General features: G+C 36.8%; 1 protein-coding gene across 31 annotated transcripts in view; it reads left to right on the forward strand.

The window, feature by feature from the left end:
- Window positions 1-18,319, forward strand: part of MGA (MAX dimerization protein MGA) — a 105,345-nt gene extending 87,026 nt beyond the window's left edge. For 15 of the 31 annotated variants that reach the window (XM_081153296.1, XM_081153323.1, XM_081153317.1 and 12 more), the window contains 9 exons: window positions 136-426; window positions 603-2,110; window positions 5,249-5,379; window positions 8,354-8,405; window positions 10,610-10,816; window positions 11,635-11,746; window positions 12,031-12,264; window positions 13,372-13,548; window positions 14,415-18,319. In XM_081153296.1, coding sequence (XP_081009422.1) covers window positions 136-426; window positions 603-2,110; window positions 5,249-5,379; window positions 8,354-8,405; window positions 10,610-10,816; window positions 11,635-11,746; window positions 12,031-12,264; window positions 13,372-13,548; window positions 14,415-15,691 — 3,989 coding nt within the window. In that variant the 3' untranslated portion in view covers window positions 15,692-18,319. Of the gene's footprint in view, window positions 1-135; window positions 427-602; window positions 2,111-5,248; window positions 5,380-8,353; window positions 8,406-10,609; window positions 10,817-11,634; window positions 11,747-12,030; window positions 12,265-13,371; window positions 13,549-14,414 lie in introns of those variants that run through there. The other 16 variants (XM_081153297.1, XM_081153299.1, XM_081153308.1 and 13 more) reach the window with 5 other exon arrangements.

Raw genomic sequence — 18,319 nt, forward strand, 5'->3', positions numbered from 1 at the left:
GTACAGAATTTCACCAACTTCATAATTCGGATTAGAAGTTATTTGTAGCATGGTCAGATCCTATGTCATAATAATTTTTTCCTACATGTGTTAAAGGGAAATTCTGATACTATGTTTCCGTTTTCTGTTTTTCAGAAAGTGCTCCTCAGATTTCAGTGGCTACTCCACAGGTTTCTCCTAACCCAGTGAAACGTGCTGGACCTCGATTGTTGTTGATTCCAGTGCAGCAGGGTTCTCCTGCTCTTAGACCTGTCTCAAACACACAACTTCCAGGACACCGGATGGTCTTGCAGCCTATTAGGAGCCCAAGTGGAATGAACCTCTTCAGGCACCCTAATGGGCAGATTGTTCAGCTCCTCCCTTTGCATCAGCTTCGAAGCTCTAATACCCAGCCCAATTTACAGCCTGTCATGTTTCGTAACCCAGGTATAAACTGAGATCTTTTGATGAGTTTTTCTTTTGCTGAATTATTTGGTCATATAGTTTGTTACTACACCAGGATTGGTCTTCTTAGTCTCTTAGAATCATCTGTCCAAAAAGAAAAGTGTACCTTAGAAGTCGTTATGGGCAGTGGTGATTTAATGTTTTCTTTTTCTTACTAGGGTCTGTAATGGGTATCCGGTTACCCACTCCTTCCAAGCCTTCAGAGACTCCACCATCTACTGCTTCATCCTCTACTTTTTCTGTTATGAGTCCTGTAATTCAAGCTGTTGGGTCTTCTCCAGCAGTGAATGTCATCACTCAGGCACCATCATTGCTTTCTTCTGGACCTAGTTTCGTGTCTCAGTCTGGTACATTGACCCTGAGGATTTCCCCTCCTGAACCACAAAGCTTTGCAAGTAAAACAGGCTCTGAAACGAAAATAACCTATAGCTCAGGAGGGCAGCCTGTTGGTACAGCCAGCCTCATTCCTCTCCAGTCTGGTAGTTTTGCCTTGTTGCAGCTCCCAGGACAAAAGCCTGTTCCCAGCTCCATTCTTCAACATGTTGCTTCTCTTCAGATGAAGAGAGAATCCCAGAATGCAGATCAGAAAGATGGAACAAGCTTTTTAAAAAGAGAGCAGGAAACTAAGAAGGCCCTACAGTCAGAAGGGGAAGCTGTAGACTCTGAAGCTAATGTAATAAAGCAAAACTCAGGAGTTACTGCCTCAGAAGAAACTCTGAATGATTCCTTAGAAGATGGGGGTGATCATTTAGATGAAGAATCCCTTACAGAAGAAGGTCCTGCAACTGTTAAACCTTCTGAGCACTCCTATATCACTGGGTCACACACAAATGAAGACTATAAAGATGTTGGTGAAGGTGGGATTAAGAACCATAACAGTTCCAAAGAAAAACTGACTCTTCTAGAAGTTAAGACCATTTCTGAAAAAGCCAGTAATATGACAGTCCAAAGTATAAGTAATGTGCAGCTTAAAAAACTTGGTAATGTGAAAGTGGAACAGCAGAAAGGATTAGACAGTTCAGAGGAAAAATCAAATAAATTTCCAGTCTCTAAGGAAGACTGTAAACTTGAATTATCAGGAAGCATAGTTGTGGAGGAGCATCAGTGTAATCCACAGCCAGACGCCAAGGAGAAGGGACGTGGAGGCTTTCTAATGGACAGTCTTAGGGAGAGATGGAGAAAACACCTTAAGGGCCCATTGACCCAGAAGTGTGTTGGAACGCCACAAGAATGCAAGAAAGAGGCAGATGGGCAGTTAATTAAAGAAACAAAGACTTGTCAGGAAACTTCAGATGTGTTTCAACAAGAACAACACTTCTCTGATTTACTTGGAAGGAGTGGAACTACTGAGAATACCAGAGTTTTAAAAACTGAATGTGATTCTTGGAGTAGGACTTCTAGTCCTGCAGCCTACTCTATTGTTCCTAGGAGAGCTACAAAAGGGAACAGAGGGGAAGGACATTTTCAAGGTCACGTACTATCAAGAGAACAGATACAACCAAAGCAAGAGAAGAAGGGTGGGAGAAACAGTGCTGACTTCAGTGTTTGGGATTTGGAAGAAGAAGACGAGGAAGATGAGAATGAGAAAACCGATGATTCTATTGATGAGATTGTGGATGTTGTTTCTGACTACCAGAGTGAGGAGGTTGATGATGTAGAAAAGGTGGTGAGCCCATTTTTGTTGTGACTGAAACCTCAAGGATTTAAATGATTTATTAGAGACAGTAGCTTTTCAGAAGATCACTAAGGCCTTGATACATTCAATTGGATGCCTAGATTTAGATCATGATTAAGTGACTTTGTAGTTTTAGGCTGTGTCAGTCAGGTAACATTTATTGAGCTTATATTGTTCTTTGAGAATTGTCTGATATTATGGAAAGGCTGGTTTAAGCCTTTGGGGGATAGATGCTTGAGACTCCCTGTCAAGTTAGGTTTAAAAAAAGAAATCATAAAACCACTACTCCCGTTTGATCCCAGTTAGTTTTTTTGACATTTTCTATATAAAGTGATTGTAGCTTATCTGGTGGATAGATACATAAAGAGGGAATGGGTAACCTTAGAACTGGGGAAGAACTTATCTACCTGCACTTAAAGAGATGTTCTTTTTGGAGAACAATGGAAAATACCATATATTTTAATACGACTGTGCCTTAAGTTTCTCTTTATCTCTTAAAATTAAATAGTTTTTAGAATTTATATTCTGAACTTTGGTGGTCTTCCTTTGTAATATGACCTTTATAACTTATTTTTCTGAAGCCGTTTTTGTAGCTTCCTATTTAGGGTTGTATTTACTGAACTAAGTAACTGAGTCAAGTGTGATACAGGGCAGGAGTTGGGCAAACTTTTTCTGTAAAGGGCCAGATTACAGGCTAGATGGCTTGCTATTGCAACTATTCAATTGCTGTTGTAGCATAAAAGCAGCCCAAAACAGTAGTAAGTGAATAGGTGTAGTAGCTGTGTTCCAGTAAACCTTTATTTACCAAAACACAGGTGGCGGGCTGTGGTTTGCTGACCCCTGACATTGGATCTGCTGTAAATCATAAGGAGATTATTATACCTAGTTGCCTGTGGGGTGCCCTGAAATCTAAATGGAGTGTGTCCCTCTCTTCAGGAGCAGATGATATGGGCCTCTGCACTGATTGCAATGCAGTGGGTTGTTTTAGAATCTCACTTCCTTGATGTTCATTCAGCCTTTGTGTTACCAGGTCCTTCTATGTTAATACTAACCACCTTATGCAGATAAAACATAACAAAAAGATTAGTATTTGAAATCTCTAAAATGTTTAAATATTTTAATGTTTTGTGTTGGTTCTGTAACCTCAGTTGTCTCATTTATAAAACAAGGATCTAGCTCTACAATTGGATGTTTGTATAGCATATGCCTTATATTCTAACTCTAGCTTACCTAGTCCTTTTTGAGGACAGGCATTTGTTAGGTAGCTGAAGAATCTGAATTCACTGAGTTTGGGAGTTAGATTGAAGACTGTTTTGCACTTTTTACAGAGTCTCCCATTGTAACTCAGCCTGGGTAAGCATCAGACCAAAAACAGTCCAACTTTAAAACCAGTGAAAACTATTGTTATCGTAAAACTGACTTAATAGAACCTTTAGAGTATGTTAATTATACAGGGTGGCTTTGCTTGAATTTCCTAATAGGGAATCTGACATACAAGGTACACTGAACTTTTTAAAAGTAGAAACATTATATTAAAGATCTCTAAAATCTAAATTCTACATTGTATTTATGTACATGTGTACACCTATAATATCTTTATGCTTGTGATTAGCATTATATTGCAATAGTGTAAGGAAAGTTGTGAGGAGTAGCCCCCTTAATTTAAAACTTCCATTGTGAAGTTTATTAAATATTACTTAAAAAGCCTGAAGTTAAAACCATGCAGTAGGCAGACATTCTTCAGTTTAAATATTATAAAGCATCTGTCTACATTATTATCCAGATTCTTTAGATTCTGTTGGAACTCTTGATTTAGCTTCCTAGACTTAATTTTTTTGGAGTTAGTTTTAATATATGTAATTTTAATATTGTTTAAATTTAAGATACATTGTTTAAATTGTGCTTAAGTTGGGGACATAAATGATGGCTTGCATTTAGTGTTTATCAGCCTTATGAAGCCTATAATTTTGGGGTAAGTAATTTTTACAAGTTTAAATATAGAATTAAGGTGATTGGGATGCTTTATTTTGAGTTGGGCCTCTCTGGACCAGTATGATTTAGATAACATTTTCCCTCTTCAGTTTCTGGCACGGTAAACACTACTTTTAAAGGTGGACTTAAAATATCTGCGTATCTCATAATCTGTGTTTTCTGTTATATAAAATGCACAGTGAGTTTCTGTGGCAGGTGCTCAGTAAATGCTTAGTGATAGACTCATTTTTTGGTATAATTAGCACGTAGAGCAAGCCTGGGCTGCTTTTGATTCAAAATTTGTCAACAGCTCTCATTCTGTGAGGCTGAGAGACTTAAAAGACTGGGCTGTATTTTTATTTTCTTATCTGCCTTGAGTATGTTTTTATGGGTGTCTTGTGTAGGATTAGCTATGAAGCACTCTTTAAAAAATTTTTTTCAATTACAGTTTACATTCAGTATTATTTTGTATTAGTTTTAGTTGTACAGTATAGACGTTAGACAATCATGTACTTTACAAAGTGTTCCCCCCAACATTTCCAGTACCCACCTGGCACCATACATAGTCATTAGGATATTATTGACTATGTTTCCTATACTGTACTTTACATCCCTGTGACTATTTTGTAGGTATCAAGTTATACTTCTTAATTCCTTCACCTTTTTCACCCAGTCTCTCCCTCCCCCTCTTTTGGCAACCATCAGTCTGTTTTCTGTATCCATGAGTCTGTCATGAAGCACCCTTAAACTTGAACCTCAATTTTTCTTCTTTCTACTTTCCCCTTTGCCAAATTTATTTTACTGCTATATAATCTTAAGGATTATGCAGCTTTAATATATTCGTTCCTGAATTTTGTCCAATAGAAAGAACACTGTGACATCAGTACAACCTTTTTGGGACTCTCTTCAGTCTAATGATGCCTGTTTAATATAGATCTGTGATTTATAATGTAGTTCTTGGTTTTTAGCTTCATCCATATGTTGCTTTATGAGTTAATTCCTTCTTAGGATTAATTAACAAATTTAGGATTATCAGGACTCAGGGTATAAAATCAGTGCTTGGCACCAGTTGATTTTTATAAGGGGAACATTCAGTTGAATAGTTTAGGTGTACTTGCTTCCCAATACTTTATTTACTGTTGGAATGCTGTATTTCAGAATAACTGTGTAGAATTCATTGAGGATGATGAAGAGCAGGTGGACATTGAAACTGTGGAAGAATTCTCTGAGGAAATTAATGTTGGCCACATGAAGACCACAGCTGCCCACACACACACTTTTAAACAGATGTAAGTTTTATTTCTTTTTGGATTATTATTTTTTGACCATAAACAAAACTATTCTGTTTAGGAGCTCTGGGTAACTGACATGGTTTTTTTATTCCTCTAGCTTTTTTGTGATTAGTAGATGAGGAGAGGAGCTGGAATTCAGAGGTAATTAACTTGCCTTGGTTATTGCTAGGAGATGGTTTGTAAATGTGAATAACATATGCTTTTGGAACCTACATTGGTATTAAAATACTAGTTTTGTAGCTATTTAAGCTTGGGCAAAATCTTTAATCCCTCTGAAATTTACATTCTTTACCTTTGAAATGAGGAAAGTGCCCCCATTTGAAGTGTTAAATGAGATAATATATGCAACTAGCATGCCTGACGCAGTGGACTACTCAATAATTGTTAGTTCCATTATCTTTTAAAACTAAGACATTAAATTCTAAATTTGTTCACTTTACTAGTTGAACAGGTGAGATACAGTTAGGAAAATTTTCCTACCTGTTTAGCTGATGAGATGAAAATATAGAGGACACGACAACTTGCTCAGGAAAATTTATGCCATTTTCTGTTTTAGTGAGCCTTGTGTTGATTAGGGATTGGGGTATGGGAGAAAGAAGGGGAAGATGATGTGAGTTCTTAATTTCTGCCAGACATTGTGCTTTTCCTTTTATCTCATTAACAACCATATAAAATTGCAATGAGTTGAGAAAGTAATTCTTTTTTTAAAATTTATTGGGGTGACACTGGTTAACAAAATTATACAGGTTTCAGGTGCACAGTTCCACAACATATCATCTGTACATTGTATTGTGTGTTTACTACCCCAAGTCAAGCCTCCTTCCATCACCATTTATCCCCCCATACTCTCTTCTACTCCCCCTGCCTCCCAACAATCACCACACTGTTGCACATATCCGTGAATGTTTTCTCTTTGCTTAATCCCTCCATACCCCCAATCCCCCCCGCCCCGAGCTGTCAGCCTGCTCTCTATGAATCTGTCTTTATTTTGCTTGTTAGTTCTTTTTTTAAAATCCTCCGCAATTAGTTGCCTCCTTCATGGGGCCAGGGATCAAGCCTGCAACCGAGGTATATGCCCTTGGCCGGAATCAAACCTGAGATCCTTAGTCTGTGGGCCGATGGCTCTAACCACTGAGCAAAACTGGGTAGGGCCTGTTAGTTCATTTTGTTCATTAGATTTCACATATGAGTGAAATCATACGGTGCTTGTCTTTCTCTGACTGGCTTATTTCACTTGACATATTGCTCTCCAGGTCCATCCATGCTGTCACAAAGAGAAAGTAATTCTTCCGTAATGATGTTGAGAAAGTCGAAGGAGGGGGAAGTAGTCCTAGTAGTTTTCTTTACTCCAGAACTATGTGGAGACTACTTCAGTTGCCTACTGGTTAAGGCTGATGAAAGAGTTTAAATCTCTTAAAAACTTAGACTTAATTTCAGCAATACTGGCTGGATATATAAGTTCAGCATGCTAAAATTGAGTTCCTAAACAGCAACAAATGAAAAATGTAATCTAAAAGCTATTTACAATAGTAACAGAAAAAACCTGGGACTATCAACAGAAGTTGTGCAAGAGTTCTATAAAATGTTATTGAAACATTTAAATGTTAAGAAGAAGAGTTAACTAAATGGAGGTATACCATGTTGATGGACTGAAATAATAAAGGGCCAAGACCCGTCAGGGCACATGCAAGAATCAACTAATGAATGCATAAATAAGTGGAACAACAAATTGATGTTTTCTTTCTCTCTCTCAAATCAGTTGATAAAGGACCAAGAATAACCAACACATACAGAGCACAAACTGTTGTAAAGAAACAGATTGTTAAGAATTTAAAAGTTTTTGTCTATCAGAACAGCATGAAAACAGAAGGCAGACTTAGACTGTAAAGGAAATATTTGCAATAGTGTTTGACAAAGGATTACTGTGAAGGATACAAAATAACTGTTACAAATCAGTAAGATAAAAAATGATTCAGTTAGAAAAGGAAGTAATGGTTATGTTATCTCAGGCAGTTCACAGGCGGAAACCTGGTTAGCCAGTAAACAATGAAAATTTGTTAAACCTCACTAGTAATTAGGGAAATGCAAATTAAAGCACAATGACTATCAATTCACACCCATAAGACTGGCAAAATTGAAATTTCTGATAGTATTGTTACCTAGTTGTGGAGCAGTGGGAACATATTGCAGGTGGAGAGTATAAATTGTAAAACCATTTTGGAGAGAAGTGTGACATTACTCAAGTTGAAGATGTGTATGTCTTTCTTCCACTCATTTATTCCACTCTTAGGCATATGCCCTAAAAGAGCTCATACATATGTACCAGGCCATGTATGGGACGATCCATTGCAACGTTGTGAAAATTTGGAAACAACCTAAACAGCTAACATTCTAAAAAAATAAATTTTGGAAAATTCACAGTTAAAATGATTGAACTAGAACTGTATGTATCAACATGTCTCAGATGCAGTATTGAGTGAAAAAGATCAGTTGAAGAAAGAAAGATACACTATTCTTAATATATAATGTTTAAAGTACTACATAATATTTTCTGTTTAGGGATACATCCTACATACCTAGTAAAACTAAATATGTGCATGGTAAACTCAGTTTGGGAGTGTTTGCCTGTGAGAAGGAAAGAAGGAAATGTGATTGAGTAGGCTGCACATAGTATCTCTTAGTTCTTAGACGTTTTATTTCTCAAGCTGGGTGGTAAATACCTGGATTTTCATGTATGTTTGTTTATGCAGGTTTGTATGTCTGAAATACGTCATGATTGAAAAAAGTAGTTAGCTTTAGGGACTATGTGGACACTGTTTCTTAGAGAAAGGAATAAATTATATTGTCACATATCGGACCTTGGAGTAAAGAAGCTGGTTACAATTTAGGTAATTTGGTTTAATATAGCTGTGAAATAGATATTTTATTATTGAATTTCAGTAAGACATTGAAAAATACTGTCTTTATTTAGGTGCCGTACCCATATCTCTGCAGATGAAAAAGCTGCTGAAAGGAGTCGAAAGGTACTTATAATACATTTAATGATAATTGCTCATTTAATAAAATTGATAACATTTCTCCTTAGAGTTAAAACAACATTAGCTATATAATATATTCAGGGTTAGTCTTACCAGTGAGTTAATATAATCAGCTTTTTTATTTACCCTTAATGAAGTTATATTGTTAATGCTTTTATTCCTCTTATTCTGTTATACTCAGATGATAGAATAATTTAGAATAATTAAAATGGGTATGGAGTTTATGAAAACTTGCTTGTCAGGTTTCATAAATCCCATGTCCATTTTATTCATATAGTATAATGATGTGATATAAAAACAAGCTGGCATTCTTCAGTGATTGTCAGTGTCCTAAAAAATAAATTATTCTCCATAATGATGGCTAGCAATTCAAGGAGCCATGAAATTATAAACCTTGTTTGATTTTATTACTATATATAATGGTATCATAATTAAGCAAGGCTTTCTCTTTATCCTTACTGACACTAAGAGTGGAAGAGAGTTTAGTCGTTTAAATCATTTTCCACTTGCTATTCTGTCTTCTAAATTTAAGAGATAAAGACAATGATAGAGATTGGGTTGAGTTGGGAGGGTGATATTCAGATCCTTTCAAAAACCACATGGTATGATTGGTTTGAGTTTGATCTGTTTTTTGTGTATCATATGATACCTATTTATATGCTTGTAATCATTTTGTATATATTACACTATAGGAATAAAATGGACATGGAATTTATGAAACTTGATTAAGCACATCAATTTTCATAATCTCCATACCCATTTTAATTATTTTAAATTACTCTATCATCCTAAAACATTTTTCAGATAAAAGAATTATCATAATAGCTTATTTATAAATCCATTGTTTTTATATTCTAATTATTACATGCAGATTATTTGTAGTGTTTTACTATATTTAAACTTGGTATTAGTTTCTTTTCTATCTTCTTGTATCTTTTATTCTCCCATACTTTACTAATGCTCAATGAGTTTAACTTTAGAAAGACAGTGATTTTAGCTCTGGCTGAGTAGCTCAATTGATTAGAGCTTTGTCCCTATATGTCAAGGTTGTGGGTTGGTTGGATCTCTCCCTCCCCCCTTTCCCCCCTCTCCCCCCTCTCCTCCCTCTCTCCTCCCCCCTGTCCCCCCTCCTCCCTCCCTCCCTCCCTCCCCTCTCCTCCCTCTCTAAAAATCAATAAAAAAATAAAGACTGATTTTATATAAGAGTTTTGGGGTACTAGCAGGGTTATGATAAAGCCAATGTCAATAAAGAGGAAGACAATTAGAAACATCAGAGGGAAAAACAAAATCAAGAAACTGTAGAAGACAGGAAATGTAACTACTACTTTGTATGAATAGTATTTACCTTGTCATAATAGGGTAGCCACTGTTAGTGATTTTTAAAAACTTGTATAATCTATGAATAAAGTATGGGAGACTTAATTTCAGTCTCTAAAAATGGAGATGAAAGAGGGAAGAAAAAATAAGGGGAAGGATAACAAATGCTAATAGCCTCACTTTTCGAAGAGGTACTGACTATTGTTGATGAAGTGAGAGATTGAGAGTATTATACTCAAGTTGCAAAGGGATTAATAGAAGAACTAAAATTAATGATATATCTGTATTAGGAAGATGGGATGGTGAAATGAGGTAAGAGTGGTGTGGGCTAAATTCTCTTCTGCATAGCAGGAAGTGAATAGATAGCATTGAAAATTGAAAAGCATAAGCTTACATTATTATTTGTTATTTAGGTATAGATTTAAGAACCAGAAAAAGCAGCTAAAAGTATCAAGTGGTTGTTTCTGTGGGTTCATGTACAGGTGCAGTGCACAGTTGCTTTTCATTATAAATAAGCCTTTTAAATATTTATAATTAAAGCCCTATGTGCATTTATTACTTCTTAATGGTACATAATTTAAAAAACTGAAATGGAATAAATAAGAGAGAAAGGAAGCCTAAGGCATTGTTGAGGGTCAAGAAAGAATTTTCTGAAAAATGCAAAGTTTGAGTTTTAAATGTTAAGAATTTACACTGTTGAAGTTAGGTTTGGAGGAAGGATAGACTGGTAGTATGATGATGAACTTAGAGGCTTTTATGATAGTCCAGACAGAAGATGGTGGGTATCTGATACAGAGTAATGCCACTTGGGGTAGAGGAAGTGGGAAGGTACATGTGAAAGATATTTAGATGGTAATCTTTTGTTTGGACAGACTTCACCAATGCCTCTAAAACTGAAGCCTGATTACTGGAGTGAGAAATCACAGAAAGAAGCAGAAGCTTTTGCTTATTATCGCCGGACACATACTGCCAATGAACGGCGCCGACGTGGTGAAATGAGGGATCTCTTTGAGAAATTGAAGATCACATTGGGATTACTTCATTCATCCAAGGTTTCCAAAAGTCTCATTCTCACTAGGGTAAGTGTTCAGTGTAAATGACAAATAAGAGCTTGACTAAGAGAATCTTCTAGACGTAATAGAAGAGAAAATATTACCACACAAGGGAGATTGAAATAGAGTTGTATTTAACATTTGAATATGGACTAGTGAAGGCCCAATAAATCCTTTAGGGGGGAAAGTTCTTATGTTGCATTAGAGTAGCTTTTCAATAAAAGTCAGATTCTTAATTGGCAGAGCCATCCTTCATATAAAGTCAGAAACCCTGGTAAGCTCTGTTTAGCATAATCTCTTCACATTGGTCTTTTCTGTAACACTTAGAGCAGTTTATCACAGTGAAAAGCACAACATAAGTGATATTTTAACATACTTCTTAGCAGTTGACAGTCCTTTTAAAAGAGAACCTGAAATACTCAAGCTAGCAGAAGTTTTAAGTTTGCATGTAGAATATCTAAGGCAATTTCATTTAAATTGCTTATAAAGTAGAAGTTGGAGGTGAGTACATGGCAAGCATTCATAGCCCTGTAAACAGTGTTATTTCAATCAGATTTTACTTAGACTAGGAGATGTCTTTAAAGTTGATTATTAAAATCTAAACAGAGTAAAATGTTTTGTATCTCCTTGTAGTTGTGGAAACACCTGTTAACCACTCAGTGATGCTTTTTGGAAGTAATCATGCTCCCTAGAATTATAATCCAGAAAGCTTGCAGTTTAACAAAAAATAATTTCTATAACATCATGAATTATTTTAAATGGCATTATAAAATTCTCTAAAATATTAAATTTTTTTTTTTATTGTGTAGGAAGAGCAAATTGATTGACATATTATTCTATTCTAGGCATTCAGCGAAATTCAAGGACTAACAGATCAGGCTGACAAGTTGATAGGACAGAAAAATCTCTTGACTCGAAAACGAAATATTTTGATACGGAAAGTATCATCTCTTTCAGGTAAGATATGTGAATGATCTCTGGTAAAGAGTATGATACCAGCTTTAGTAAGGAGACATTCTCAGTAGGTCTTTCAGATACTACTTAGTTTAAGGTTTGGTTCCCATAGTTAATGGCAGAGTTCTCTTTTGACTAAGTGGGAGGTTTCTCTTGGATTATAATCACTCTTGCCTTCCATAGTTTTGGGGAATATAGTTAAATCAACTGGATTTCAGTTGACTCTATTTCTCATTATTATGTGGGGTCATATAGAGAGTGACAATTTATTCCTTGTCAACCTATAGGTAAGACAGAAGAAGTGGTCCTGAAGAAGCTAGAGTATATTTATGCAAAACAGCAAGCACTAGAGGCACAAAAAAGAAAAAAGAAGATGGGATCAGATGAGTTTGATGTGTCTCCCAGAACTAGCAAACAGCAGGAAGGATCTTCTGCATCATCTGTAGATCTCGGACAGATGTTTATAAATAACAGGAAGGGGAAACCTTTGATTCTTTCCAGAAAAAGAGACCAGGCCACAGGTAGGAGGGACATTCTTTGCTTTTCTTAATGAAGATGAACATCAGTTTAGTTTAGTTTAGTTTAGTTTAGTTTAGTTTAGTTTGACTTAACATCTTGTGGCCATAATTTAGTTGTAATTGAATGAAATAAATATGGTTGTATAAAAAGTAGAACATTAACTATGTTAGAGTTCAGTTTCTAGCTTTCACATTCAAGCAGATCCTAAGAAGTTACCAGCCATGGTAACATTTAAGATCTACTGCTGATATAGTCTACAGTCATATATTTTCTCCCTAGTGTTTCAGCGAGTATTTTTTAGGTTACCATCTTTTCAGACTTTATACATGAACTCTTGATTTCCTTGCAGTTCTGCTCATCAGTCTTGAGGAAGTTTGGGTCTAGCTGAGACAAATAAATTGGGAACATTTTTAAATTTAATTTTGTTGAGTGAGGCTTTATTTTCCTTCACATTGCCTATCAGTGAAACTTCTTGTTCTCTCCTATCTTGAATTTTGGAAGTGAGGCTATACTAATTTTACATTATTTGTGTGTGTCCTTAGAGAATGGTATATCCGTTTTTACTCTTTGAGTAGCCTAGTGTATGAACCAGGAAATTTGGTTTTTAAAATCAAGTAAGATAGTAATGATGGATACTGCAGTATGAGTTAGTTTTAACATTGCAGAATCAAATGATATTATTGCTAAGAAAGGATTTTAATGATCATTTAGTCATCTCATTTCACAACAGAAAAACTAAGGTCTAGAAACTTGAAGGTATATACTAGAGGTATATAGGAAAGCAAGCCTAGGGGTGGAATTGTGTGTCTTCATCCAGATTCACCATGAAGACTATCAGAAGCATTCCATTGAAAAAGTGGTTCCATTGCTCTATTCCTCAATAACAACAAATTCTGATCATTAGAGGAGCTAGTAAACAGGTAACCATTAGTCAGTGAAAAGTGGTTCAGAAAGTAAATTCCAAGTTGAGGTTTCCTATCTAAATTTGAAATTTACTTCTTGCCTTTTCAGTCAGTGTGTGGTTTTAGGGATATCTCCTAGAGTCATAGGCTACACTTGCATTAGTTAAAGATTTTTTACCCTTAACTGATATCTGATCTTCCTTACAGAAAATACCTCACCCTCCAACACTCCACACACCTCTGCCAACATTGTGATGACTCCGCAAGGGCAGTTGCTCACCTTAAAAGGTCCCCTATTTTCAGGACCAGTGGTAACTGTTTCTCCTGCTCTATTAGAAGCAGATCTGAAGCCTCAAGTTGCGAGCAGTGCTGTCGCTCAATCAGGTATGTCATAGGTGTTGTTCTCTCTGGATGGTGAAAAAGAATTATCCCTGGTATCTCATAGTGACAGAGAAAGCCTTTGAATGTGTTCTGAAATGATGAAGAATTATTGTATTTGCATGTGCCTTTGTGAGATATGGCTCTCTTTTTAGAACACATTTGGCTCCATCTGTAGTATTGACTGGTCTTTTTTACCTTGGATTGAGAACTACTTTGTGATCTCTAGTTATTTCTAATTAGGAAAAGAATTGAAAAGATGTGAGAGTAGAAGGAAGATGAAGAGTCATTGTTTTAGCTTTTGGTACTGATAAGTATTTGTCAGTTTTTTATTATAGTCAGAGATGGTGCACTCCTACATTACCAGCCTGATTCAGTTTGAGCACCACTTGCTTTTGGGGATAAGGAGTAGAGTTGAAAAGGAAGTCTCACTTTGATGATTTAGGTTTTAGGCATCTAAATTTCTATTAAGGTACAAGGATATCCTTACTAATACTACTACTGCTAAACCCAGTCTGGAGGTATCATTCTTTCTCTTACAGTTCTGCCTATAGGGGCTTCATTTCCCCCTCAGAATAGTTAATTGGGTGAACAAAATGAAGATGCATGCCTGCATCGAGATAAAGAGTTAACTTGGGGATCATTTGTATAAAATAATTAAATTGAACTTTTATTAATGATGGAATATCAAATAGCTTTTTATTGGATTTTACCTATTATCTTGTTAGGCTAGGTCCATAATTTGAAGGACTAATATTTCTTTTTATCTTTTTGATAAAAGTAAACTGGAATTTTAACTACAATTCCCCAAATGGTCATTGGGTATGAATGAGATACTACTGTAGATCTAAATGAAATTTTTTCCCCCCTAGAAAATGATGACTTATTTATGATGCCAAGAATTGTTAATGTGACATCACTGGCCACAGAGGGAGGTTTGGTGGATATGACTGGCAGCAAATATTCTCATGAAGTTCCTGATGACAAGCCACCTGACCACCTGAAAAACACTCTCAGGAATGAAGATAACTCCTTTGAAGATTCAGGTAGAATTTCTTCCAGAGGCAACCATAGAGATGGCAGAATGGCATTGGGTCCAACACAGGTTTTTCTGGCAAATAAAGATTCTGCTTTTCCACAAATAGTTGATGTTTCCAGTGTGCAAGAAGCAGAAGAGTTCTTACCCAAAAGGATTTCTGGTAATATGAGAGGGATTCAGTATAAATGGAAAGAGAGTGAATCAAGACGGGAGAGACTGAAACCAAAGGAGTCTCCATTTCATAAATTAAAAATGAAAGATCTCAAAGACTCGAGCATAGAGATGGAACTAAGAAAGGCAGCATCAGCTATAGAGGAAGCAGCACTGGATCCCAGTGAACTGCTAACTAACATGGAAGATGAAGATGATACTGATGAGACACTGACTTCTCTGCTCAATGAGATTGCCTTTCTTAATCAGCAACTAAATGATGACTCTGTTAGCCTGGCGGAACTACCCAGCTCTATGGATACAGAGTTTCCAGGGGATGCTCCACAGGCTTTCATCAGTAAGCTTCCTCCTGGGAACAGAGCAAGTTTCCAGGTTGGCCACTTGGGAACTGGTTTGAAAGAGTTGCCTGATATACAAGGAGAGAGTGACTCTGCCAGCCCCCTCCTCTTGCACTTGGAAGATGATGACTTTTCTGAGAATGAAAAACAAATTGTAGAACCAGCCTCTGAGCCAGATGTCCTTAAAATTGTTATTGACTCTGAGATAAAGGATTCCCTTCTTTCCCACAGGAAAGTCAGTGATGGAGGGAAGAGTACTTCTGGTGTCCCTGCAGAGTCTGAAAATGTTTCCTCACCCCCCATTCTACACATGAAGGCTGGCCTGGAGAATAGCAGTACAGATACTTTGTGGAGGCCTATGCCAAAGTTGGCACCTCTAGGGCTAAAAGTAGCTAATCCTTCCAGTGATACAGATGGTCAGAGTCTTAAGGTGATGCCTTGTTTGGCACCTGTAGCTGCCAAAGTTGGGTCAATTGGACACAAAATAAACTTAATAGGGAATGACCAGGAATGCCGGGAGAGCAAGGTGATGCCTACATTGGCACCTGTTGTGGCCAAATTGAGCAACTCTGGGGCTTCACCAAGTTCTGCAGGGAAATGAACTTATTTGTCCTCAGGCAGAAGCCAAGCTGTGAGGGGAAACCACCTTTCTCTGCTGGCATCTGTTTATTTGTATCATGGAACTGTGATCCTTGACTTTGATGCAGGGGATAATGGTAGAGAAAAGGGTGGGTAGGGTGCTGACCTCGGTGTAAAAAATTACTACTATGAAATTCTGATCATTTTAAAATGTGTTACCTCACTTGTGGTGCTGGGTCTCCTCCTAAGATGTGATCCATTACTGAACATGAGGTGCCCCTCTAACCCAAGGAATTCATAACAAGATTCTAAATTCATAGTGGTTTCCTAGTTCTTCCCTCCCAGAGAAAAAGCTGCTTGAGACTTGCTATGGACTGTAGTTGATAGCTATTGTTTAAGTGTGAAATCCAAGGAAGGTGATGCACTTGTGCAGAGGGATCCAGAAGAGACAGTTTGCAGTTGGTGTTTCAAGTGTAGGTGAAGAGAGGAATGGGATACCATGGAATACCAAAGTGAAGTACTTTGTGTCATTCAGCAAAATTCTCTTTCATATCCCAACTAGCTTCCATTCCCTCATTTTTTCAATAAGAATTATCAGTCCAAGCCTTCTCGTAAATTAGGAGTGCTTTTAACTTATTACTAAGATAATTATTGTGAGATATTAAAAAAAAATACTAGTTCTCCCTCATTGTCTTTGGGCGTTGAAAAGACCATTTCACAGTACCAGGGATTTTCACCTGGAATATATATTTTGGAGGTAGGCATAGAGGGAGCCCTTCCCCTTTCACAAATCATGTCACTCAGGAGACAGCTAAAATGAAAAGCATTCCCTCCCGAGACCAGAGACAGTGGCCAAAATAAAAAAATTGTGGGGCTGGATATTTCCCAAATCAAACCAGCCTCCTGGTGCTTGAAGGTTTCATTCACTATTACCTGCACAGGATGTTAAGTAAAGAAAAGTCACAGTAGGCACTCTTTACCAGGGAAATAAGGCAGTATTTGAATCACAAGATATATTTTTTATTATCTGCTACCATGGATTCAATGATCTGTAGAGCTTTTTCACTCATTTGCTGTCAGGATATGAAGGACTGACAGCCTGTAAAGATGAAGATATTTATATTTTTGTATAGTTGTTTTGATAGATTTCTCAAAGGCTGAAGTTTTCAACCTAGAAGATGAGATTTGTATTGAATATAGAAATGATGTTTCCTATCTAGTTTGTAAATAATCATGGTGCACTTGAGGGGTCTCTTGGAAACTCCTGGGGGCAAGAATCACTATTCTGAAAATGTATAGACTGGGATTTAGCTGCTGCATTTTGCCTTTCTTAAATAATTATATTTTGGAATGTAACCCATGTTCTGTCTTCATTGACAGGATTTGCTTGTGTTTTTAAACACTAACACAGGAACTTCCAGTGCCTGGGCTGTGCCTAGGTGGTGGTATTTCTTCTACATCCCCTGCCTTCTTTATCCCAAATCCCACTCAGTGTATCTTCAGACCTAGGTTGTGAGACCAACTTTGGAATGGTTCTACCCAGTGAATTATTACTTTCATGGTTGGTTCTCTTTCTAGTAACTCGTCATCAACAGATTGAAAAGGGTGGAAAAATTTCCTCTGCAAATTGCAGTGGGAACAAATTCTTTGTTTTGTGCGACTTGCCTTTCTAGACCTTGCTCATCCAGCGTTCAACCTTTTCTCCTCTAAGGTTACTGAAGAAGCTTGAAGTAGGTAATTAATGCCTCTGAGCTTCTCATTATCCTTCCCACTCCCCTTTACCCAGCAGATTTCATTCATGCCTTAGCCAAGGAGTCCAGCACCTGTCTTCCCTGCTAATAATTGTCCTTGGAGATGCTAGTACTTTAATCCAGGTATAGCAGTTTCCCATTATTTCCTTACTCATCTTGTCCTCATGTTTCCTTCTGACTTCACAAGACTCTTGTTATGGCTTTTTGAGAGTCAGCCAAGGAACAGGCAAGTGAGTGAATAATCCTCAGGAAAAGAAGGACCATTCTGCTTCTGAACACTGTTCCCTTTTTTATAGACAAACAGGTAGTAGTCATTTCTTGATGGAAAGTTATTTGACTGTTTATGAGAGATGTACAAAGATGGAAATGAGACATGATTCCTGGTGTTCAAGGAAGGCTGCAGATATCATTACAAACCCCCAAGATCATGGTGTTTTCAAGACCTCTTAGAATTAGGAAGCTATCAGGGCTATTTTGAGGAGGGCTCAGTCTTCAGAACAATCCTGCCGTTTGACAGATACCTAAAATCTCCAAAAACTCCTACCCTTTAACCTTACCCCAAGAGAAACTGATCTATGAAAATTATATGTGTGATTATGAAAGATGTAGTTGAGTCAGAGAAATTGAGGAATCTGGAGAATAGTGAGCTCTCACCCTAACTTTATAAGAAGCATGATCTCAGTAGACCAATAATTCGCCTTTTTATACATCTGTAAATAAATGGAATGTTTTTAAGAATATAATTATGTCAGATTTAGCCTTTTCTTTTATATATTAAATATATATCTTTCCTTTTCTGCTTTTGAAAAATGACTATTTTTTTAGAAATCCAAGACCAGAAGTTTGGCGAGTGGAAGGCAGAATGTGCGAACTTGAAATAAATCAGTTATAATAAAGCA

This window comes from Miniopterus schreibersii, assembly GCF_964146895.1.
Source record: "Miniopterus schreibersii genome assembly, chromosome: 1".
In the NCBI taxonomy this organism is placed as follows: domain Eukaryota; kingdom Metazoa; phylum Chordata; class Mammalia; order Chiroptera; family Miniopteridae; genus Miniopterus; species Miniopterus schreibersii.